Below are 26486 nucleotides of genomic sequence, written 5' to 3'. Positions count from 1 at the left end.
AGCCGCTTACCAAGCGGGCCATATATGGGGAAACACTATGAAACCAGAAGTTTCCATACCATGTCCATCTTCTTGGGGATGGACTGAGGAAAAAGAGAGTTGGACTCCGGAATGGTCGGCAGTTACAGCGATTTGGTCGCAATTAAGCCTCTTGGACCATTGTGGCTGCAAATCTGGCTGCGAAACTATGCGTTGTGAGTGTCGTCGCGTCAGCTTACCATGCACAGCCCAGTGTAAATCATGCAAAGGTGGCTGTACAGATCAAAAGTAAGTTAATGTAATTTTCAATCCAGAGTTATTTTGCATGCTGACCACTGATTATAGGTCTGGCACAAAATTATAGGTTTAATGGTAATCAACTAGGCACAAAAATAATTCAACAGTAAATCTACAGGCACAAAAAATTTCCAACAGTAATCTACAGCAACCAGTTCATGTATGATCGGTGATTTTGTAGTATTGAAATGGTACGAGTACTTCTCAAAACGACTTTTTTTTCAGTTCTACATCTACCGGTGAACCCGAAGAGGACATTTAAGTTTTTTGTTTACAAATTTAGTCACTTTAAATAAACATAATTCCTAATTTTAGATTTGTTATATTTTTTTGTAATTCAGCACCAGGAAAAAACTTTATTCAGTTTTTATTTATTATTTTTTTATTAATTAAATGAATTGGGTGATTTCTTTTCATATGACACATTTCATATTAAAATCAGTGCACTTACTGCGGTTGAAGATTTCTTTTAAAGAATTTATTTGTAAGTACGTGCATAATTGAACTTAAATATTTCGTGAAGAATGAAAGGTATGGGTGTCGGGTTTTTTTGTAATACTTTTATATACTCAGTACTATATATATATTTATTAAACTATTCATGTTCCATAATTTTTTTTATGAAATCAAGTAAAAACTATCAATCGAGTAAGAAAAAAAACTTAAGATGCCGTTTTTTGCCAAAAGTATTCAGTATATGTTATTTGAATATTTTTTTATAAGTAGTATATATACTGAGCTTTTATTTGAGATATTAAACATTAAAATCGGTCGAATAGTTTAGCTTGTAGAATTATGTGGAATATATCTTGAAGAAATTTACACTCACATTCAAACTTTCATATTTCGAGAAGTATGAGAGATATCGGTGTCGGGTTTTTTTTATAATACTTGTTATTTATTCAGTAATATATACATGCATTAAACTATTCATATTTCATACAATTTTTTAGAGAAATCAAGTAAAAACTATCAATCGAGTAAAAAAACAAACTTAAAATTCCCGTTTTTATCAAAAGTATTGAGTATATATTTTTTGAGTATTTTTTTAAAAGTAATGTATATAATGCGCTTTCATTTGAGATATTAAACATTTAAATCGGTTCATTGGTTTAGCTTGTAGAATTTTTTGAAATATTTTTTAAAGAAGTGGCGCCATCTCTGTTCCTAAGGGGTGAAACTGCCGCTGCTGCGGGTCAAATCGCTCAGTTTGGTCCCTACTATTACTGTGCAAAGCGGCTTGCTTTTATCATGAAGTGCAGCATTTTGTTCATAACAAGTATGACTAATAGCTCTAAACGAACATTTATAACTAAATTGCAAGCAAAGCACTTCATCTTTGACTGTTTTTATTGTATCTGGTGTACTTAATCTCTAATTATACTTGCTATGCAGTCGGTTGGTTAGTGCGCTGGGTAGGTGTCGATGTCGGCGCGTGCGAGCAGCGAATCCTATATGCAAGTCCACGCGCGCGACAGAGATGCCGGCATGGACGGTGACTCAAACTTAGATCACAGCCGTTAACTTTTGTTGCACTTATTTTCGCTTGAAAAACACTTTTGTAATGTAAATATCGTCACTATCGATTCACATGCACCTTAAACTAAAATAATATGCCAGCTTCCGGTTTCCCGGGGCTTATTTCCACTGTTTCAATTTAATTAATGCGGAGCTGTTTTTTTCGCGTGTTGTTAGTCCGAATTCCAAACTACCCTCCCCGAATACTATTATCAATGTAGGCATAAAATATCGTCCATAGCTTTTGCTACGTACTCGAATGAGAAACTTCCTGATTTCTCATGAGCATATGAGGGCTTGATGAATTTCAAGCGACAGTCATTGTTATAAACTCCCCTTCGGCGACGAGGTCATTAACACCGGCAAGGCGAAGGATCACTTCTTCACCCCAACTATCATTCCTTACGGTGGCTGCAGATAAACATACTTTATGGAAATCAAGAGAGCGGACTGGATATACCTGCCTTCTTTTGTATAGATTTTTCTTTAGTTTCATCTTCAATAAACTCTCCACAAATGAAAAAAATCACCTTAACTTGGGTAATGCAGATGCACCGATTGCACGATTGGGTAATGAAGATGCACCGATGTTTCAAGCTGAGCAGATGTTGATTATTGTTGATGCCTCTTGTATCTTGAAAGCCGCGATCGACTGGGTCCTCGTGTAATTTTTTATACACAACGTGTGGACGAGAAGAGACGTTACATTGGATAGCTGGTTGATTTTGCCGTCGCCCCTCTCCTTACTTGCTTTTTTAAGGGAAACTATCCCTTTTTCACTCACTTTAGAGACATCAGGACTTGATGCAGTCACTTCCTCGTCACAAACCCAACACTTGCTGCTCATTTTGACGACACAACAATCGTTAAATATGACAGCAAAACATCCCACTAAAATAAATAAAACAAAACACTAAGTATTTCTTTTTTAGATGCATCGTTGAGGAGTTACCTATTCGGTCAAAAAGAGAAAAAATGTGCACAAAAACTACGATATAAGAAGTATTGACGAAATGGATTTGTTGTCCAAACAAATTGTAACGAAAAGATATGTTATTGATAGTATATTCCTTTTATTTAGCAAAAGAAAAATCAAAGCCATAAAAGCAAAAGGCAAAAAACATGATAGTTCTACATGACATTTTATAGAAGTATGAAATTACATAGTAATAAAAAACGGCCAGTACTCTGGCGCCAAACCTCACCTCTTTTGACAATTCTAACACTCCTCCTTAATTTCATACCTCTAGAGGTCTACCCATGCTTCTTGCACACAACACAAACTTACCCCTCAATAAGGCTTTCGTAAGTATGTCCGCCACCATTCGTTCTGTCTCCAAGTACACTAACCGGATATGCCCATTCTCAACCGCTTCTCTCACATAGTGGTGGCGCACATCAATGTGCTTTGTGCGTTGATGGTGCACAGGGTTCTGCGCGATGGCAACTGCTGACTGGCTATCACTGAAGATAGTTAACTGCTTTTCTCGTTCTCCAGTGATCTCGGCAACAAATCGTTTTAAAAATATTGCCTCTCTGGCTGCTTCTGAGATGGCAACATATTCGGCTTCCGCAGTTGAAAGGGCAATCGTTTTCTGTTTTTTGCTCTCCCAGCAAACAGCTCCTCCTTTCCATAGGAAGACCAAACCAGTAAACGACTTCCTATCGTAGGATGTAGCATGGCTAGCATCCGCATAACCGACTAGGCCTTTCATCTCGTCCGTATTTTTGTACTTGAGTCCTTGACTCTTTGTACCCTTTAGGTATCTAAGCACTCGCTTCGCTGCGATCCAGTGCTCGTCAGTATAGCACGTGTTAAATTGGCTTAGATGAGTCACAGTATGTGCTATGTCCGGCCTCGTGCAGACCGCCAGATACATAAGTGACCCTATGAGATTCTGATATGGTATGTCCTCATCAGTTTTGTGTGTTTCTCCTGACTTTTCAAGCTTTTGTCCAGGCACTGCAGGCGTTGATGCGACCTTGCAGTCAACCATACCAAATGTTTTCAGTATTTTATCCACATAACTCTCTTGGTCGATTTTTATTGAAATATCACTTTGGGTAATCTGAATTCCCAAGATAAATTTTGCACGAGCAAGATCCTTCATCTCAAACTTTTTCATGAGATCTGTTTTGACAGAGTTCAGCTCCTTTTTATCATTCCACAAAATAAGGATGTCATCCACAAACACTGCGAGTATAATAATCTTTTTGTTACTAAATTTTATATAAACGCATGGTTCGTTCTTAGACCTCGTAAAACCTAATTGTAGCAACTCATTGTTCAGTTTCGTGTTCCATGCTCTAGGGGCTTGTTTTAACCCGTACAGGGAACGTTTGAGTAAGCATACGTAGTCCGAACTCCCTTCCTCAAAACCTTCTGGTTGCTTCATATATACGGTTTCAGATAAGTCTCCATTTAGGAATACCGTTTTTACATCCATCTGGTCAATGTGAAGGCGATAATCAGCTGCCAATGCTAGAAGTGTCCTAAGCGAGCTGTGTCTAACAACCGGGGAGAAGGTTTCGTCATAGTCAATGCCATATCTCTGGCTGAAACCACGAGCCACGAGCCGAGCCTTGTACCTTTTTCTTCCCTCCCCCTCGTCTTTGATTTTAAAGATCCACTTTGAATCATCGACGTTGCATCGCTCTGGTCGTTTGACTAAGACCCATGTCTTATTTTTCTTTTCACATCACCTATTCGAAAAGGGAACTTTTCTTCCCTGCTAGGAGGGAGCAAAGTGGCACTTTTCTGTTCAAGGACATTTTGTTGCCAGTATGAAATATTGACACAAAGACATATGAAATTAGTATTCACATAATCGATTACAATTTCTTTATAATCGATTACGTGCATACAATTTTTCTAACTTTAATAATATTTTGTTGTAATTGTAAACAATAAATGTAATTAACGTATTTTAAATTAATTAATAGCATATTTAAATTAAGTAAATTAGTTAATTAGCGTAATATTTACAAAGAAACGTAAAAAAACATTAGTTTAATGATTTAATTTTTTTTCGACATTTTAGGTCTCCTTAAACGCAGCCATACTTGTCTATGCAATTTAAAAAGTTTATATTTAAAAAGTTTTGTACAAATATTTCACAAAGCATTATGCGGTTCTGTATTCTGTATAAATTTGTAAATACTTAATTTAAATCAATAATAATAGGCCTTTTCATCTGTGTCAGATGTTTTAAGCAGCATCCTGGTAACGACACTAATAATAATAAATATAAGTGATCAGTCTTCATAGTGTTCTTCCGAAGATTTGGTTCAAAGGGGTAAGAGCTAATTTGTTACCAGAAAAATCTACAAAAATAATGTACTTGATTTTCATTGTATCATTTTAGTTGTTTGCTGCTGTTTTTTAAAAGATATTAGGTACATAATTATGAGCTGTAGGTACTTTTAATTTGTCAGTACAGTCACGTCTGAAAATATCGATACGGACAAAATGCCAGAAGTATGATATATACTTGGCACTTTGTCCGTATCGATCTTTGCTTGAAATAATAATGTTTTGAAACCTAATATATGTATGTAATTTCCTCATAGGTGATGTGAAAAGCAGTATGTGTCACATGGTAGCAAAATTATTTTCACCTTGGGCTTTAACACTTGAATCCCTCACTACGCTCAGGATTCTATGTTAGAATCCCTCGCTACGCTCAGGATTCTATTATAGAATCCTTCGCTTCGCTTAGGATTCAATTGTACGCCCTCGCCGTAAATATGTCATTTTGCTCCCTTGTGACACAATCTACTATTATCGCATTCAACTCCTCCTGAATGGCGACTTTCCACTCTTTGCTGTCATCTCTTAACAGTGCTTCCCGAATCGTTCTGGGTTCCAGTTCCGATTCTATGGCTTGATACAATACATGATCCGGGAACTTAGTTGGTTTCCTTATTCGAAGGGGGTACCTCAGTTTCTGTTCCTCCTCAGTTTCTTCATCGATGCTTAAAAATGATCCACAGTCTTCGGACTCGGCCAGATCAGATTCTATGTTTGGCTCATGTTCAACTCTAGGACTATTGATACCACTTTCCGGTCTTTCCTCTCTAGGAATGACGTCTTCCACTCTAGGAATTTCGACATCCTCTCTTGGTATTCCGTCTTAAACTCTAGGATCCTCGACATCCTCTCTATAGGCCGGTCCGCACAGTTCAAAATGTATGAGAAATCTACATTAATTCTCACATTAGAGATTTTTTGAGATGTGATTACCTATGTTACAAATAATATATTTTGAAAAAAATCTCCACAAAATATGTAAATTTGTTTTTATAAATCCAAATTATTACTAAAATAGAGAAATAAACCAAAACATCAATCCCCACACTAGAGATTTTCTAATATGCTGTTCTCAGGCATATACTCATTAAGTATTTATATTTTCTTCCAGCTTGGCACAGAAACCTGCCCCCAATAACTTTCTTTATTAAAATTTTTTTTTACATAAAAATAACAACTAATGTGTACATAAAAATTACATGTTAATTAAGCTCTTTATATTTACTATATTCTACAAAAAAATCTCTAACGTAAATGAATCCGTTTAATTACTATTAACCATTTTTGTTTCGAATTTTTTTTTGTTGCTTATAGAAAATGGACACTCGACTTTTGTTTCACCTTCATAAATCTCTTACTCATGTTAGTGTAATAACAAAAAAAATCTCACGTATATGTAATATTGTATGGAATACAACTATAATTATTACGACGTCCAAGCTATTTAAATTACCCACGCAGGCACTAACTGACGGGTACTGATTCACTGTAGAGAACGTTTGATCGACTTCCATATCTCCGTCTCACTTCAATGTTCGCGGTAGACGATCGGTCCGCTTGAACTGCCGAGAGTTCGCGATGCGGTCGACCGTTAATTCTCCCATGACTAACTTACCCAGTTTCATCGGTACGCGTAACGATTGTTTACGCATGTTTAATTTTGATTGCGCGCCTACTTAACACACCTCAGGCAAAGCTCCGATAAAACGCGCAATGCATACATTGCGGCATATATCTCACGTATGTCAGCTACGAGGCTATGACATAGCAATGACAGACAGTGGCAGTTAGTGCCAAATTAGAATACAGACTTTTTTACCAACCATAAAGTTTAGTGCAAAGAGAATTTTAAACTCCTTAGTGAAAACCTCACGGTTTGTGCGAAATTGAGCGTTAAGCTATGCTATGCTAATAAAGATGATGGTGTGATTTACGGAAATTAATAATAGATATAATTTATTTTATTGTATAATACATTCCCGTTTCATTTACACCCAATATTATATCTTTTTCCGTAATCAAATGCGTTTATAATTACTGTAACCGTCTGTGTAGTGTACCATAATATACGCGATGGTTTGTCCTCCGGGCCCAAAATCGATGATCCCCTTTGATGATTTATTTTAAATGAACGTCAAAATCCAGACAGGAAATTTGATTTTGACATTTACGGCTACTGCCGTAGCAGTCGACAGCAATGTCGCGCTTCAATATTGCTGCAGTCGACTGCATTGCTGCAGAAAACGTGAAAAAGGTCATTCAATTCAATGGGTAGTAGGGTTATGAGATGAAATGACGCAATAATGAAACTTTAGTTAATTAACAATATTATATTAAATCATTATTACATACTATTTTACTCGCAAAAATGTTTACTACCAACATACTTCTTGGTGCCCAAATGAAATAAATAGTACATTTCGATGCTAGTGCGGAAAGTATGTCATTACTTCACGAGTACCGAGATAGGTATCTTGGCAAGACTCGGGACGAGTGAAGAATGACATTTCCGCACGTGTATCGAACGACGTTTTTTAACACAGTTGCGAAAAAATAATAAAAACAACAAGTGAGGAATAAAAACAACAAGTAAGGAATAAAAACTTGGAAACTTAAAACGCCGCTTAGTAAGAAAAAATGCCTCTTTTTTGACAGGCGTTTCGGCAGCTATTCCTTTAAAGTGATATTTTCCAGAATGATCAATAAATGGGCTACATTGTCCATTTTTTTATTTAGTGCTTATTATTTTAGTGCTTAGTATTTATTTAAGTTATTGTAATAATATAGTCTGTAAGGTAGCCGTAATATGGGCCTTGTTGCCTGATTAAAATTAAATTAAAAAAATTAAAATCGCCATCTGTAATTGTAACAGGGAAAATTGTCACAAAAAATTACATAACATTTAAATTTTTTGTAAACAACTCATTTTTTTTGTATGGAAAGGTCTAATAATTTTTTTCAAAAATGAATTCCTCGTTCCTAAATTATACGAAAATGATATATAAGTTGCCCTAGTTGCTAAGAACAGGAAGAAATATAGCATAGATTGGACTTGGGGAGCCGACCCTTTCACCCCCCTTTTGGGGGGCGTTACGATCTCGTGGCTACCGGGCTGAATCAGTTTTATTTGCCCTAAGGAACAATCAATCGTGCCAAGCGGCATCGCCTGAGACAAAAGTGCATATTCAATGCGCTTACTTACCACTATAATTTAATAATCAAATTAATGGGCCCTGGAGGGAAATTCTCTGAAAACCTTAAGTTAGCTCATTTTACTTAAAGGAGACATTCTTTTATTTTTAAAAAGAAACTAAATTGCATTCAAAGGTTTTTTTTTTTTTTCAATTTTGCTTGTCTAAAAATATTCTTGAGTACTAAATATTCGATTTTATGGAAATTTTGTACGACAGACGAGTGTAAGACCTAATGTTTCTTGAAGAAATGTTATCATTAACATTAACTGTATCGATGTGGTATCGACTAGTAGAATAAAATAGGGAGTGTTTATTGTTTGGAATTTTTAGTCGGTTCGATTCCCAGGCGAGACAAGCGAATTTCAAAAAAACCTTTGAATGCAGTTTTGTTTCTTTTTAAAAATAAAATGAGCTAACTTAAGGTTTTAAGGCACTTTCCCTTCAGGGCCCATAAAAAAATTCCACACTGTATATTCAGAGCACGTCTTATTCTCAACTGTTAGACCTTAGACTAATATAACTTGATCCCAAGTTTCCTTATAATTATACGTAATCGAGGGCCAGGTTCATACTGGTTTCATGTCGCGATGCGCTCGCTGACAAATATCAAGCGGTAAGAATTGCTGACATTTGCGTCTTTTCACTCTCACAGCTCCCGCTACTAAAAGCATCGGATGACAGGATCGTTGAAAAGGGACAAACATATCCTTTGACGTTACGTTACTCTTCTCGTGAATTGTCAAAATTTAAAATTCGAAATTAGCTTTATAATTTGTCCGGGTGGCTATTCGAAGTATAACTAAGTGGACGGTCCTTACTAACCAGTAAGATTCAGATCAAGCATAATAGATAGTTGTAAGACTTCAAGGGTCTATTTATATCTGACACAGCATCCAGTATTCTAAACGTTTTGTGAATAGATATAAAAATTTGACAGCTATCGTTTTTCATATAAAGACAGACACTTAATGCATTGAACTATTGAACCTTAACGCAATGCCATAAGCCATAAGGTATACTTTCCTAATATACCTTGAGGCTAATTCGAACTTTGTTATTAAAGATATCATTTTTTTAATTTGCGTGTGCGTTTCGCTCGTACTAGTTAAAATATGTTTTGGAGCGAGCGAGACGGTCGGGCGAATGATAACAAAATGATATATTATTGACATCTTAAATAAAGTTCGAATTGGCCTCTGTGAATGCCTGGAAATACCGCATACTTTTTAATTTTTTTATGCTGAAAATTGATTTAATTATCGAGAGAAAAATGAATACGTTATTCTTCCATAACTTGTGCAGTTACTGGCAAAAAACTAGAAATGTCCATTAATTGTGCAGAACATTATTTGCTGTTTGTTTCCAAAATCTTGCTGCTATTCTACAAATATAGTAGTGACTCGGGAGATTTTTAAACATGATCGATACAACTACTTCATAACCACCATAGTAAACTTTTCTCTCGGTGTGGGAGTTCCTCGGTCATGAAAAACTTACAAAATAATAATTTGTTTCAATAAATCTATAATTTACATTATTGTCGAGAGATATTCTGACCGTGTAGTCGTATAAGCTTCATAACCCATTCTACGAAAAATATCTCATGTGGGAATTATTGTTTAAGTAGTATAAAAGATTTAAAAAAAAGTTTTATTTCTCAAAAACGGGAACTGATATCAAGTTGTTACTTTACAGACGGGTATTCAATATGATATAGAATTCACCCATGTAGAAAAATTTGAGTGTGCATTTAATGTAACTTAAACTTTATATTGACTCCACTATCTAGGTATACTGCCTTTGCCTTGAACTTTATGAACCTCATATTCCACTCCAGGGGAATTTCTATTTCATCACACTCATGTGACGTTGATAGCCTTTTCTCAGGTTCAACGATGTTCTGATAGAGTGTCGCCTTGACACTTTCTTCAGACATATTAAGTATATCCTCCGGATGCTTATCTGTTTCCAAACGCAAATTATGTTTTTCATTTTGGAAGAATACCACATCTCTTGCCTTATGCATTTCGCCTGTAGTGGGGTTCAATAATCTATAAGCTTTGGAGTTATCACAGAAGCCTGTGTAGATCAGTTCTTTACTTTTGGGATCCTACTTTTTCCTTTTTTGTTTAGGGATATGCATAAATGCATTACACCCGAAGATTTTCACCGTGCTGAGATCACATTTCCGCCGTGACCACTTTTCTTCACCGCTAGCGTTGGTGACCTGTTTTTTAAGAAAACGGCATGACGGACTGCTTCTGCCCAAAAAAATTTAGCCAAACCGGAGTCATGCAGCATGCTTCTTGCTTTTTCGCATATTGTCCTGTTTGCGCGCTCGGCCACGCCATTTTGTTTTGGCGTGTAGTCAACTGTCAGTTGTTGATGCTGTATCCCGAACTTTTTCAAGTAGTTGTCCATCTGTTTATTGACAAACTCTGTGCCATTATCTGTGCGAAGGATCTTCAGTTTCTTCCCGCTTTGATTCTTAGCACTCTTTAAACTCCATAAATTTTTCAAACACCACTCTTTTGTTTTAGAAAATATACAAAAGTTTTTCGAGTAAAATCATCAATAAATGTTAAAAAGTATCGGGCCTTGCTGACTGAAGGAACCTCCATAGGTCCGCAGACGTCTGAATGTACCAGACTTAGCACCTCAGTGCTTCGCGTCGCTTTATTTCTCTTTATAAAGGGTTTTAGCATTACCCCTGTTACCATCTTATCTAGTAATTTGAGGTTTTTTATACCAAGATGCCCCATCTTCCGATGCCACTGCATCAGCTGGTCCCTTGAAGTTGTAGATAAGAGCGCAGAACCCTGTGAACAGCACTTTATTTTATAAATGCCTCGTTCTTCCACACCTTTCACTACAGCCTTACCTCTAATCTCGCATTCATCACTCTTAAAGATGTCACACCCTTTTTCAGTAAACACCAGCACGTGTCCCTTTTTCGCGACAGTATACACACTCAATAAATTAGAAGCTAATTCAGGGACATAAGTTACATTGTTTATAGTTAAATCTATAGATTCACAAACTACCGTACCTTCACTTTCGCCAAGTACCTCATTACCATTTGCACATGTCACTCTCAAGGGTTTCTTAGAGTCTTTTAAGTTTTTAAACCAGATTTCCGATGAAGGTGTGAAGACGCTCCTGAGTCTATGACCCAGTCATCTGCGTGTGGATTCATCGCTGTACCAAATGCATAGGCTTGCAGAGCCTCCTTCCTCGTTTTCGGATTCTCTGGACATTCGTTTTAAGCTCCTGAGAAGTCACTACGTTGATTTTCTCTTTGGTTAGGTCAAAAAACGAACGTCTCGGTCTTCCTCTGCCTCTCCTTTCTTCTATTCTTCCTTCAATTATAGACTATATGTAAGTATCGTGCCTTATCAAGTGCCCCAACATGTTTCCCCTTCTGTTTTCAATTATTCTCAGCAGAGATAGAATAGAATAGAATAAAATTCATTTATTCATGGTAAACTACATTTCATACAAACGTATTACAAAGAAAAAGTATATTTAAAACAAAAAAGTATATACCTAACTTTTACCACGAAATGGTCCCGCCTCAGCATAATGCTAACCTTAAAGCCAGCGCTGGTCTTCCGGCGAGACCATTTGTGGGCCACGAATGCAACCGTACAACACGGCCTTATCTATCACCGAACGCATCCACTTTGCGGTGACGTCCCTGCGCCTGCGCTAAAATGTCATGATGACTTATAAGGCCATGGCGCACAAGTGTTGTTAGATGAATTTCCTATTAAATTAATCGTTTTCTTGAAAATTACATGAAATAAACTCGATAACACTACCAACAAGATGAAATACAAACATACAACGTAAAACAAACAATAAACGAAGTGGAAATGATGACAACAATACGGACGCTTTGAGCGTCTGTGAGGATAGGATATAAAACAGGTATATTATTTGCTTATTGATTTGCTCACTGGTAAAGCGTATAATATAGTAAGCACATAACTATTTGACTAAAATTATATTACACTAAATGAAACTTGTGTCATTTCTAAAAACTTTCTGCCGCCGCTGGTGTTGAAGTATACATAGTTTAAGTTTGGCTTTAAAACTTATGATACTTTCTAGGTTCCTGAGGGGGGGGAGGTATATTGTTCCAACAGCGGCTGGCCATGTATCGAAAGCTCCCACGAAAATCTGCTGAAGAATGTCGCGGTGTCACCAAGATCTCTTCTCACCTACCAAATCCAATACTTCTGCATTCGTTTTCCTCTCCTTCCAGCCTTCCATTCTTCTCCGTGTCCACATTTTAAAGCGCTTACTCTGTCTCTATCACGCTGGGTTAATGTCCACGTCTCGCTCCCATATAAAGCTATACTCCAGACGCAGGTCTTGATAAATCGCTTTCTGATGTTTCGGGATATCTTTGCTTTGAATAGGTGTTTTTTGGTGTTGAAAGCTTTTTTAACTATGGCCATGGTATAGTATCTCTGAAGAGGAGTAAAGTAATGCTGATAATAATGCCATCTCTGGGTTATGCTGGACATCTATTCCTCAGCCGTGGTGCGTTGCTGAGCTAAAAAGCGGTATCTCAATTGAAGATTGATAGCAAATTTGTACCTTAAATTTTGATCATAACGTTCCATTTCCAGTTCACTCGTTTTTGAGATACCGCCTTTTAGCATAAGGAGGGCTGAGTGTGGCTAGATATCATTCTTGTGTGTAGATGGTAGAAAACGAAATATACCAAACAAATATCTAAGCAGGTAACTTAATCGTATATAATTAAATCTAGAAGATTATTATTTAAATAAAAAATGTTTTGATAGTGTTACTAACCTTACGTTGCAAATGAACTAGGAAACAGATTAAATTTGAAACGTAAAAGTAGTTTTTTTAATATGTAGTGCAAACACCGTACAATGATATGACGAATAAAAAACCAAATGATGTTTGGTTTGACGGGAAATTTTGAAATTATTTCTAAGTTGGTTTTTAATATAAATTCCGTTTAAACATATCTTTGATTAGAGTTATGTTAAGATATTAACTAACAGCGTTTCTTTATATCACAACCAACCTTGTGAGTTGTGTTAAGTTGTGCTCTTACTCATTCAACCAAACCAACGCAGGCAAGATGAAAAGCAATAGCGGCCGGGCCGCGCCGAATCTGTGTACCTTCTTGTATGTACATCGGTACAAGTAAGTAAATTTTCGAGTATATATATATATAGTGCTCCGGAACATTTATTTATTATTTCATCTTTATCAAAAGCTTTGATAGAGGCTTCGGGCAAAGCATATTTATGAAATGTTGGCGATGGAACATGGAACATTGTAACATTTCAAATAACAACCGTTGAACTAGCACCATTCTTAGTGCCCGTCTTTAGATACACGTTGCTCTGTTTTTTTTTTTATGTTGAATAGGCAGGCGTTTGACCACGATCCCACCTGATGGTAAGTGATGATGTGGTCTACGGTGGAGCACGCTTACCTATGAGATACCTATTAACTTTTGCCTTGAAGAGCTCCAAATTGTACTCATGCGGAAACACAGACTCGGGCAGGGCGTTCCACTCCTTGGCAGTTCGCATAAGAAATGTGGAAGCAAAACGCTTCGTGCGTATTTTTGGAGTTCCTACCATGAAGCGATGCCGGAGTGCCGTTTGTCGTGTCGTGTCGTGATTATCATAACTAAGATACTGTTTTACCTGGCTAGGTCTTAATCTGATAAATCAACTAGGACCTGCCAAAATTGGAAAGACCTACATCTAAAGACAAAGTCCAACCACAATACGTTTTACCTTTGTCGACATTTTGCTTGAATTATATCCTGATTCACTGATTTCTTGTTACCTAACATTAAATTAAAATTAAATTCTTTATTCAACGACCAACTAGGATCAATCAGTGTTAGTAATGCTTATGTGTAATCTTATACTACGGTTAGTAACAGCAAAATTAATTATATTGTTATAGTGTTGTTGTGTCTTTCCTTATTTTTTGATATATCTGGTTAATTATTTTTTAATGTTATATAGAAGATATTCACAGTCACTTGGCATGTATAATACTGTGTATTTTAGAATAGTCCATTCAGTCATTTTAAATTTAGAGCAGTCCAGTCAACTGTAGATTGTGAAATTTTTGAACGTTTTCTAATAATTTATTAGACCAAGTAGTGAAAATGTTACAGTATGTTATATATTTGTTATCTACTCACAAAGCTCTTTTATTTGGTACCCCACATTAAGTAAAAAACTTTGTACTGCCGACTTTATGACGTCACAGCAACTACCCCCACCACTTTCGCGCTTGTCATCTCATATCTAATTGCACTGATACCAAATATACCCATGTCCGAGACGACATGAGCGAAAATCGATTTCTAGAACTTCTAGACAAAAAAACAACCTTCTAAACAGAAAAACACTTAAAATTCTCATTGTCTACACTTACGTAGCGTCTTACGTACGTGATCGACGCGCGAACGCGAAGTGAAGCGGCGCGATGCGGCTAAATCAATCCTTTGATACCCATAGAAGTGTCCCACGTGAGCGATCTCGTTGCGAACGCGACGCGGGGCGAAGCGGAACGATTTGCACGCGAACGTCAGGCGGCGCAATGCGGCGCGGAAGAAACAAACCGTTCTTACCTATGTAAGTGTCCTAGGTGAGCGATCTTGACGCGATGGCGAAACGGCGCGGAACGGGCGCGATCAATCCATTTGATTTTTTGACGCTTAACCACAACGACGCGGCTAGAGGCGTGGCGCATGTAAAATACCGGATTAGATTTGATTAGTCTACTCATATTTGGTTTTTTATAGGTTTTACTGTAATTTATAGGGATTTTTTTTTAAATTATTTCTGTCCTAATTTGATTATAGCGCCACCTATGGACCGTCTTGTGAACTACGTACCCTGGTGGGTGCGTAACGTAGTTAAGCTATCTAGGGTTCGGTAGAGAATAGAGAGAGTCCCATAGATGGCGCTGTTAACCCACACAATACCAAAATCGACTAAATAAATCCGCGCACTGCGGAATAAAATCCGTGCGGACACCGGCCAGCAGCCATCCAGTGACGCAGTTGTCGCAGTTGTTCTCGCGACATGGTGCTGCGCGGTCATGTCGTCGCCTAGCGAAGTAGTCCATTTTCAACATCCGTTCTTAACTTGAGTTGGGACTTGAATGGCAAAACGTGCGGATATGTCACCGGTGCGCGCGTACTGCACACACACGGTTTTTTTCCTTTGCGTTTTTAAAAACGCACCGCAACTCGCCGCACCGCAGTGCGCGCGTAGCCTAAGGTCGATATCTTTCTAGCATCAAACCCGTGCACGTGTATTATAGACGGCCACGGGCCATCGCACAGCGCCGCGTCGCGCCGCCCGCGTTCGCGCGAAGAACGCTCACCTAGGACACTTCCATACGTATCAACGGTTTGTTTCAACCTCGCCGCGTGGGCCACCGCGTCGCGCCGCTTCGCTTCTCGTGTCGTTCGCCTACGTAAGACGCAGCCTTATAGATGTATAAACTTACAAGATTGTATTACATTATTAGCGCCTACTTAAAATAGAAATAAGAATAGTAGTTAGTCAGAAAATGAATGAAATAGGCTAACTTGTAAATGCACTGGGCGTCACTCCAGTTATCATCGGAATGGCAGTAGAGTCCCTGGCTTGGGTCTTTGGCTTGGAACTGTTCCGCATGGGGTCCTACGTACGTCGTCTCTGAGTGGCGGTGGTAGAAACCTTGGAAGGCGAAGGCACCTAAGAAAAATGTTTAGCTAGTTTATGTCCACAATTAAGGACGTGCAGTTCTACAGAAAGTGACAAAAACTATTAGGTACTAATTTACTAAGATCTTTCTAGCTTCATGAGACACAAATCAAAAATCAAAATAATACTGTATTAATTAATTGTTAGTAAGCCTCAAAGCGTAATTATATGACAGGTAATATTTGTTAGTTTCGTCTGGCTGCTGTAAACAAGTAAACTAGTCATATTTACCTCTGAAGGTGTAGCAATGTGGTTTGCGTTCGCTAGCGAGAATCATCTGTGCGTCCTCCTGACTGTGCGCAGAGGCGATGTAGTAGGATGTCCCTAGGCATTTGAACTCTGCAAGATGTATAACAAGAAATTGCGTCTACTATATTTGATACTACCCCTACTATATCCACCTAATGGAACGACGTAGCTTGGTTGTGTTTGGGTTTGTTGGAGTTGTCTCGATGAGTATTGGTTGCCTGTTAGAAGGTACAGTCGGCGATAAAGGTACGAACGGTAAACGTGATATAAGATTCCAACAAACTGTCACTATCGTCGCCTGAGCAGCGGGACAGAGTGGCAACAAAATATTTGATCCACCCTAAAGCTGGAAAGCTATTATGTAGAAATTAGAAGTTGTTATCAAACGAGTTATCTCGAGATTTGACATATTTGAATGATGATACATTTTAATTTGTACTTTAAAGAACGACAAGTCGTGTTTCAGTAAAGTCTAGCCAGCTAGTCGAACTGTCACATTCCTAACAAAATGAATGGGAATGAATGGGATTAGATATCAACAATCATATCCATGGACTACGTACTGAAATTTTTGATTTAGATTATTGAATTCACTGATGACGACTGGACTGGCTCTTGCCGATGGACTTGATTATTCCCTATGGAGGCATTTTGGACACTTAATGTGAATGTGGGACTACTCTCATTCCCGAATTTGTTTTGCTTAGATGCAATTGATTATACAAAGTCCGCCTTTATTTGATTTTTTCCCCCAGGGGTAGGATGGATCGACATCAAGAAAGTAATACGTTTATCAAGTTTGTAATAAGTTTGACTTATTAAAATTAGAAATTTAATGTCTATTGGTGAACGGATGAAGCACGGACGGCTTCACGCTTTTTATTTTCATTTCATTTTCATTTTCATAAAAAAATGGCAGAAGTTGCATTGTGGTAAGTGACATGAAACACCTACGTGCTTTGAAGTGGTGTTTCGATTACATCCCGTTAGTGATAATCAGAATGATTTGGTATAACGATCTTGTTTTTTAAATCAAACAATGCCCAAGTTTATTTGTTTATAACAATTATTTTTATTTATGAATAATATTTTCACGAGAGGTGGCCAACATAAGTGTTTTGTATGATTGCTTTCTTGTCGTTAATCGTTATAAAAATAACAAATATATACTAATTGCTGCGATACCGATTTTATTTCATGTATGATAAGGACCGTGTTCACTCACTATACTGCACTGCACTTCCTTGGGGGCCGATAATGTTGAATGTAGTAATGTTTAGTTTTTAGAGTTGCCTAATTTCACAATAGATGTCGCTGTTCTATCGGCTGCTTCGCGCTGTTAAGATTTTTCCACAGCCCCGTATATAGTAAATTTGGTTTCGGAATAAATGAGTATTAAGTTGTCAAGTGAAGTGTTTCATTACAAAAGGTAGGAAGTGCAGTGCAGTATAGTGAGTGAACAGACCGACTGAGCAATTAAATTCATTTTCGTGTTTCATGTTGCGCGTTACAACGTGTCTCCTGAAGGACGACCGTGCTGGATCGTGTAAACTAAACGATAACCTCTCAAATGCTCACGATTGGTTAGAGAAAATGCCAAAAGGTTTACATCCAACTAATCTAGACGATGACGATGCAGAGGCTGGATCAAGTTCCCTATGATGACTTCAAATCATTAATTCATAACATCGCTATGCTCTATGTTGATAAAATGTTTAACATTCTCACGCGAATGATACTAGTAGTTCATCTGTGGTTTTTCATTGGTGGTAACATAAGCCAATGATGCAGATTGCGGGTTACGCAATGAGTACCACTGTGGTTTTTAGTTGGTGGTTAGCCAATGATCCTTAAGCATCCTCCGTATTCACCATATCTCGCGGAGTAATTTCTATCTATTTCCGAGATTGAAAGAATACCTGAGAGGCCAGAAATTTGAAGACGACGACGCGGTAATCGCTGCAGTACAAGATTTTTTAAGTACTCAAGATGAGACCTTTTTTAAAAATGGAATTTTAAGTTTAGAAAAAAGATATACGAAGTGTATTATGCTAAAAGGTGCCTAATGTCGAAAAATAAAAAGTTGTTTATAACATACTCATTCTGACTTTTTATTGAACTCCCCTCGTAGGGTCCCGTTTTTACCCTTTGGGTACGGAACCCTAAAAAATAAAAACTTTGTAATGCAGACTTTATGACGTCATAGTTCCCATCACTTTTGCGCTTGTCATCTCATAGACGACATGAGCGAAAATCGATTTCTAGAAGACTTTTAGACACAAAACCGACCCTCTATAACATCTTTAAAAAAAAAATTGTTGTTAGGCACTTTTGCTTATTTTTGTTTATTTTAGTGTCCCACTGCTGGGTAAAAGCCTTTCCTTTTTTCTCCATTGGTCCTATCGCTTGTTTTTTCCCAAGTGCCGTGTCGCGTAGCTTATTTACTCAGCTTACCCGGGCTGGCATACAAGCCGAATGGTATTTTTGCCTGTGTAGACTTGATTTTCGCTTCGCTTGTGTCCATCTTCTTGTTTAGCTTAAGTAGTACCATCGACATTAGCGCGCTGTCGGTAGCATACAGTAACCGCTTCAGGTCTTTGATGTGGGAATCAATAAAGTCGAAAAGCTTCTGCTCGGCGCTTTGGAGGATTTCAGCACGTTCTGCCTGTTAGATAAGTTACAATTTTTTTAAATCACAGGTTTATTAATTAACACATTGATTAACGAGATTTTATAATGTGCGCATAATGAAATGATAATAAGTAACTAGCTCGATAGATACAAAAGCTCTGTCAAGGGGGCATAGGGCATACCTACACCGTTCGAGTTTTAAGATACACAGCTGATTAATAAGTTCTGTTCTACAAGAATCTCTATAATATAATATATCCATAATTAATCCTACGACACAATTAATAACAATGTGGACCATAAATAGTTACGTTTTTTACGGTAAGTAGGTACTTACCGGATTGTGAGGTTCGCGTATACGTCCATTCATGTAACTGTAATACACCTTGAGCTTCTCAAATTTTTCATCTGCATAGCTGTGTTTCGGGTCTACCTCTGACGTCGGTGGTAAATTGTACGCCCTCTGGGAACAGTGGTAAATACAAAGTGTTTAGAAAATTAATTACGTTATAATAAAGAAAAAACAAGTGAAATAATTACCGTCTCAACTGTGGGGAAGGATAGCCGAGCGAGCTGAAACACAACAATGGATTGCAGTAAACAAAATAAAATAAAAGCAGACCTGCATATTTGATATTGATTTCAACTTGGGACCTCTACGTGTTCCTGAAAAAAAGGGTCTTAACAGACAGGCATACTGGCAGGACAAGGAGTGTATCCTTATAAGTGTGTTTGAGTTAAAAATGTTTAAGTGAATAGAAATATTAACTGCAAAGAAAGAATCAAATAAGTTTGGCACCGGTTTGTACATACTATTTGTAAACTAGCGCCCATCCCGTCGCCTTTGCCATGTGACAGTCCAGTCACCAGGAGCAACTGAAGTAAAATACAAGTAATTAGCTTCATAAATCCTAGCGTAACTGTTCATATTGTCGGTATGTTTACTACACTTTGACGGTGTGCCATAACACGGCTCTTAGGTAGGTACCTACTCAAAGATTTAAAAAAAACATCTATAGAATAAAATTACCTAAGAGTTTCTAATTCTAACATAATTTTTTACTAAAATTTTGAAACTAACGTTTAGTGATCCCTAGTTTATTTATGAATATGGGTGTTATGACGTTATGAGTGTAGGCCCCAGAGTTTTGGGCCACTTTTTATCGATAGGTATAATCAGACTATTACTCTATCAATGCGTTTATATTTAAGGCTTGGTAAACAAACACCCACCAAAATATTATTTAATTATGAAACAAACACCCAGCCTACCTACCGCCATGGTATAGTATCTTTGAAGAGGAGTAATGTAATGCTGATAATAATGCCATCTCTGGGTTATGCTGGACATCTATTCCTCAGCCGTGGTGCCCTGCTGAGCTAAAAAGCGGTATCTCAATTGAAGATTGAATGCAAATAAGTACCTTAAATTTTAATCATAACGTTTCATTTCCAGTTCACTCGTTTTTGAGATACCGCCTTTTAGCATAAGGAGGGCTGAGTGTGGCTAGATATCATTCTTGTGTGTAGATGGTAGAAAACGAAAAATACCAAACAAATATCTAAGCAGGTAACTTAATCGTATTTAATTAAATCTAGAAGAATATTATTTTAATAAAAAATGTTTAGATAGTGTTACTAACCTTACGTTGCAAATGAACTAGGAAACAAATTAAATTTGAAACGTAAAAGTAGTTTTTTTAATATGTAGTGCAAACACCGTACAATGATATGACAAATAAAAAACCAAATGACGTTTGGTTTGACGGGAAATTTTGAAATTATTTCTAAGTTGGTTTTTAATATAAATTCCGTTTAAACATATTTTTGATCAGATTTATGTTAAGATATTAACTGACAGCGTTTCTTTATATCACAACCAACCTTGTGAGTTGTGTTGAGTTGTGCTCTTACTCATTCAACCAAACCAACGCAGGCAAGATGAAAAGCAATGGCGGCCGGGCCGCGCCGAATCTGTGTACCTTCTTGTATGTACATCGGTACAAGTAAGTAAATTTTCGAGTATATATATAGTGCTCCGGGACATTTATTTATTATTTCATCTTTATCAAAAGCTTTGAGCTTTGATAGAGGCTTCGGGCAATGCATATTTATGAAATGTTGGCGATGGAACATGGAACATTGTAACATTTCAAATAACAACCGTTGAACTAGCACCATTCTTAGTGCCCGTAACGTCTTTAGATACACGTTGCTCTGAATATCATAACTAAGATACTGGTTTCCGTGGCTAGGTCTTAATCTGATAAATCAATTACAACCTGCCAAAATTGGCATCTAATGAAAAAATCCAACCACAATACGTTTACCTTTGTCGACATTTTGCATGAATTATATCCTTATTCACTGATTTCTTGTAACCGAACATTAAATTAAAATTAAATTCTTTATTCAACGACCAACTAGGATCAATCAGTGTTAGTAATGCTTATGGGTAATCTTATACTACGGTTAGTAACAGCAAAATTAATTATATTGTTATTATTATCAATTCCTTATTACATATTTATTTACATATTTAAATATTTATAAGTTCCTGCGCACATGAATGAGGCAGCAGTTGTTCAAATAAACATAGTCAACCCTGTCTGCAATCATGGTCAGAATGCTGTTGGAGCTAGCCCGGACTCTGCGCACCAGGGAGGTTGCTCTCTTGCGCATAGTGGTGTAGAAGCAGTCAGCCCCATCAGCACCCTGTACACGTTATTATATTGGACGCGCAGAGCTAGGTCTTAATCCAGAATTAAATGTGACAATAGCACACCTTTAAAATGCATGCTCAACACTTGTCCTGTTTCTCTATAAAATAATCTTTTTATAATTTTGATAACATCTTAACTGTAATAGCTATTTATGCAACAAGTGCGGAAAGTGTGTGTTTACGCACGTGTATCATACAATGTTTTACTATGCATTGTGCGAGTAAATAAAAAAACATCATGGCAAATAAGTTTAATTATTAAAAGGAGTGTTTTAAATCGACACGAGTTGCAAATTACCTATTCGCACGTAGCACCATATGTACTGTAAAAAAAAAATTGAAAACAAAAAGCACTAGTGCGGAAAAGTAGTACTTTCCGCATGATATGGCTCCGTAGGAAACGCACTTTTCGAGCACATGCATTGTAAATATATTTTCAGGTATTAAAAAGCTTCCAGAATAAAGTTGCGACGCGGCAGGTATCGTGCTTTTCTTCGATAAGTTTTTCGATTTTGTCAATCAAATGGCAATTCCAGTGAACCTAAAAAAGGAAAAATCTACCTATGCGCTGTAACACCCAGATGACCGCACCACAAATTGTGGATAAAAAGCTGGAATGTTCTAAAAACTATGAAATATGCGACCAAAAATTGATCTAAATTAAATTAATACAAAGTTGGATCAAACTATCAATGAAGCTTTCCAAGTTATTTTGGGATCAAGAAGAAGAAATAAAATAGGTTGCCTCTGATTATTATTTAAAACATAGTCAGGAAATAAATTGTTACATACTATATGTATACCTACTCGCTGTTAAGATATTTTCACGCTGTATTTGCATTTGTCTTAGTTACTTGGAATGGAACGTATGTAAATAAGTAGGTACTTATAAATAATATCTATATTGTACTCGATTCAACATAAGTTTCATTTATTTATTCTGAAAAACTGATTTATGTAGTTTTCTAAGCATATACAATGGAATTTGGTACGACAAAGAAAACTACATAAATCAGTTTCCAATATTAAAATTGTTACTTGTAGGTAAAGAACCCATAAGTATGTGTGTGTGTACATGTGTGCGTGTTTACTGCATATACAGTCTCATTAGTTGAGAGCAGGACCGCGAGGGGCAGCACCAGTAGAGACGTGAACGTGAAATATCAAAGAGTTTCTTATCTATTACAGTAATAACATATACTAATCTATGCCTACCGCTACGTGATCTCAGCGGGAAGAGTAATCTGGTCTCAAATTATATAGGTAAAATGATATTAAATATTTTCATTATTATTCTAATTTCAATAAATCAATTTAAACGGATCAAACTATCGATATAGGTACCTATTGATTTTTTTTCATCATCGACCGTTAAAAAGAGTAGGTACGTATCGGATAGGTTGATATACATTGTTTGAGTTTTTATTTAATAAAGGCACAAATAAAAAAAGCTATCGATTTGCCGTAAACATCGATAAACAGTGGTGTTCTCCCTCTACAATCCGCACGCAAAATTCCCTAAATATGACTAACTAGCTGTTGCCCGCGACTTCGTCCGCGTGGAATCTTAATATTTTACATTTTTATCATTTTCATATCTGTTGAAATTACTTTTCTTTTTTTGCAAGTTGTATGAAGTTTTAAGTCAAGTGGATTTTGATGTTGATTCAACATGAACATATTTCAATTCATTATTTCCATTAATGCAGCAAAAAATAGCAGTTGACTTAGATGAACAAAGACTTAAAGACTTATAGGAAATTAGAGAGACAATTTTATTGTCAATCTGTGGCAGAGCCACAAATCACACAGATCAGATTAATAATTAGGTATTACATAGCTGCAGTAGTTAGACGTCTAAATAACTCATTGTTTGGGCGATGCTTTGATGGAAAGTTTAACTTTTAGCTGGGGATTTCCGGTAGACTTAATAGTACATTTCGATGCTAGTGCGGAAAGTATGTAATTACTTCACGAGTACGGCGAGTGGCAAGACTCGGGACGAGTAAAGAATGACATTTCCGCACGTGTATCGAACGACGTTTTTTAATACAGTTGCGAAAAATAAGAAAAGCAACAAAAGCAAGCAAGAAATGGAATTCGAAACTTTTATATTATTCATTCTGTGACATTATTGACATTGACATTATGAAGAGGTGTTTTTCTAGCTTTTATTCGACTAGAATAGATTTTGTTATTATTATTGAACCCACTTCAATGAAAGTTTTTTTTTCAAATGCATGTTCTATAAGACAGAAACAATTGTAAATATTAAAACATTGTACTATTTTTACCTAAATATCGTTATTTACGATTATTTGTGTATCTTATATTTATAAAAACAATATCAAATGTTGCCTTTGGAAACTTAAAACATTCTTGCAGTAAGAAAATACGCCTCTTCTTTGACAGGCGTTTCGTTCCATTCAGACAACTTATTAAGAACGGTTTTTCAACATTAAAAAATAAACGTGTTAAAATACTTATAATGATGAAAAGGTAAGTAATAAAATATGAAATATGCGTTTTTTTTTGTATTCTTACATTAACAGTAGGTTTTTATGTTAATTACGACGTTTAAAAGAAACTAATATTAACAAAAAAATAATAATAAAATTGGATAAGTAAAAAGCACTAGTTCGTAAAAACCAACTTTCCGCACGCTAAACAGCCACGAAAAGTAGCACTTTTTGAGCAACTGTATTAAAAACTTAGTTGCCGTTGTCTAAGGAAAACATATATGTATTTAATATGTAAATAGTTTAATGTATAGTGAAACATCCATGGAAATAAGGTCAAAGAGACCAAACATATTTTTGATAGAATTAAATAGGTTATATTTCATGTAAAAGATAAGAGCATAAGGAAGACAGAAAAAAGAGTGAGGGTAGGGTTTGAGCTTCAGAATTATCCGCAATTTTATTATTATAATCACCGTAGAACTTTGGTATATACTACGTTTGCAGTTTCACCGTGAGGTGCTAAAAGTCCCCCGCCAAAAGAACAGTCAGGCCGCCCATCAAAGCATCGCTACCCCTTATATCTTTAAGGGTGAGACTAAGAGCCTCTAGGCCAGCTTTGTGAGCCATAGAGCTCTCATCCCAAACAATTAGTTTGCATTGACGCAGTAATTGAGCCAAATTACTTTGCTTTGATATATTACATGTTGCTGTTTCTAAGTGTACTAAATTAAAGGGAAGTTTAAAAGCTAAGTGTGCGGTTTTGCCACCTTCTAGCAAGGTAGCAGCAATACCTGGCGATGCAACAGCTAAGGCCACGCCGCAATCTTTTCTTATTGTTAGCCAGTAAAAGATTTATAAGAAAAGTTTTACCGGTTCCCCCAGGTGCATCTAGGAAAAATAATTGACCACTGCCTGCTTCTATACTTTCTATTAGTTTTTTATAGACTTCAGATTGCTCCGAGTTTAATAATATCTCATTTTCAGCTACCGTTTGAGCCAAAACATTGGTATCATAGTTTATTTCCCGAAGGAATTCTCTATTATTTAATATGTTTACATCAGTGGTTAATGGTTGAGGCAAACCATACTGTTGTAAGTTTTGACCCCCCAAAGAGAGTACAGTATCCTCAATGCAATGTAAACATTTATTGTAAACTTCACATATAATGTTATTTATATTGCCTTCTTCAATATCTAACTCGATTCGGTGACGAATATCTTCGGACAGATTATATTTGTATTTTTCCCAAAGACTTAAGGGATCAGATAAATAACAAAATATTATCATCACTGCGAAGAGCTCCCGTAATCGAACCGGAGAGTCACTGACAGCGGCTTCCTCCAAAGTTGCATCCCAGTGACTTTCGTCTTCTTATAAACCTAGAGCTTTACATGTTACCTGGTATGTAGGATAAACAATGTCATTAACAGTTTTCAATTCCAAGAAAGATGTAGGACCATGAATTTCGTGCAATAGCAGTCTAAGGTAATAACACTCTAAGTTGTTAGAATGGATAGTATATACTCTGCCTAAAGCAGTACCTTTTTTAACTCCAGGCCAGTTAATGACATCACTCCCTTGCCGTCTTCTCTGAAACCGACCGTTTTTATAAATATAACTTCGACGTAAAGAAGAGTTTTCGCAAAATTATCATTTTGGCATAGCTCGAAAAATGCGGTAAGTGTAGTTTTGGGAGGATCATTAATAACATTAACTAAGCGACTGGTGTCACTTGGATTGAAATAAATTCTCTGACCATTTTCTAAGTGCACAGCGAGCTGTACGACTGCGGGAAATCTTTTGTGAACCGAAAATGCGAGTATACGCCAAACTGCTTCTGAACTGCTAATATATCGACCGCTTTCATATATTTTTGTTTCATCCTCTTCATTTTCAATTCCAAATGTAGCCTGGTCGCTGCCCTTAGTTACATATTTGCAAACATATTTGATTGATTTTATTGAATTACAGCATTCTACATTGACATGTCCTTGGAATATAATATATATGTATAACCCAGACCTTTATTTCAACAGTAAAACCACCATTATCAGGATGTCGACGTCGATACTTTGGATATCCATCTTCTCCCGTTTGCGTGTCATCAAGTAGAGGCCGAGGATATTTATTGGTACAGCTACCTGCTTTCATACACGGGGACTTGTTATTTAAAATACCACAAGGGCCGTGAATCATATTAAATTTTATTATATCATAAAGAAGAGGGTCTTTGGTGGTGTCTGGTATTTCTGCGCTTATAACCCTGTCTATTTTATCTGGAGTGAGACTGTCTCGAAGCCACAACAGTAAGTGAATATGAGGCAGACCGCGTTTCTGCCATTCCACTGAATATA

General features: G+C 36.7%; 1 protein-coding gene across 1 annotated transcript in view; it reads right to left on the bottom strand.

Moving 5' to 3' along the window:
• Positions 1-26486, bottom strand: part of LOC134754373 (uncharacterized) — a 399152-nt gene that overhangs the window by 25441 nt on the left and 347225 nt on the right. Inside the window, exons 3-8 of the mRNA XM_063690675.1 lie at positions 19761-19823; positions 19488-19520; positions 19285-19410; positions 18771-18981; positions 16299-16406; positions 15911-16058 (exon numbers count right to left, since the gene is read on the bottom strand). Of these exons, the coding sequence (XP_063546745.1) occupies positions 15911-16058; positions 16299-16406; positions 18771-18981; positions 19285-19410; positions 19488-19520; positions 19761-19823 (689 nt within the window). The remainder of the gene's footprint in view (positions 1-15910; positions 16059-16298; positions 16407-18770; positions 18982-19284; positions 19411-19487; positions 19521-19760; positions 19824-26486) is intronic.

Source organism: Cydia strobilella, chromosome Z (assembly GCF_947568885.1).
Source record: "Cydia strobilella chromosome Z, ilCydStro3.1, whole genome shotgun sequence".
NCBI classification, from domain to species: Eukaryota; Metazoa; Arthropoda; class Insecta; order Lepidoptera; family Tortricidae; genus Cydia; species Cydia strobilella.
Note: the sequence above shows the minus strand (reverse complement) of the source record. Positions and strands in the feature narration are given on the sequence as shown.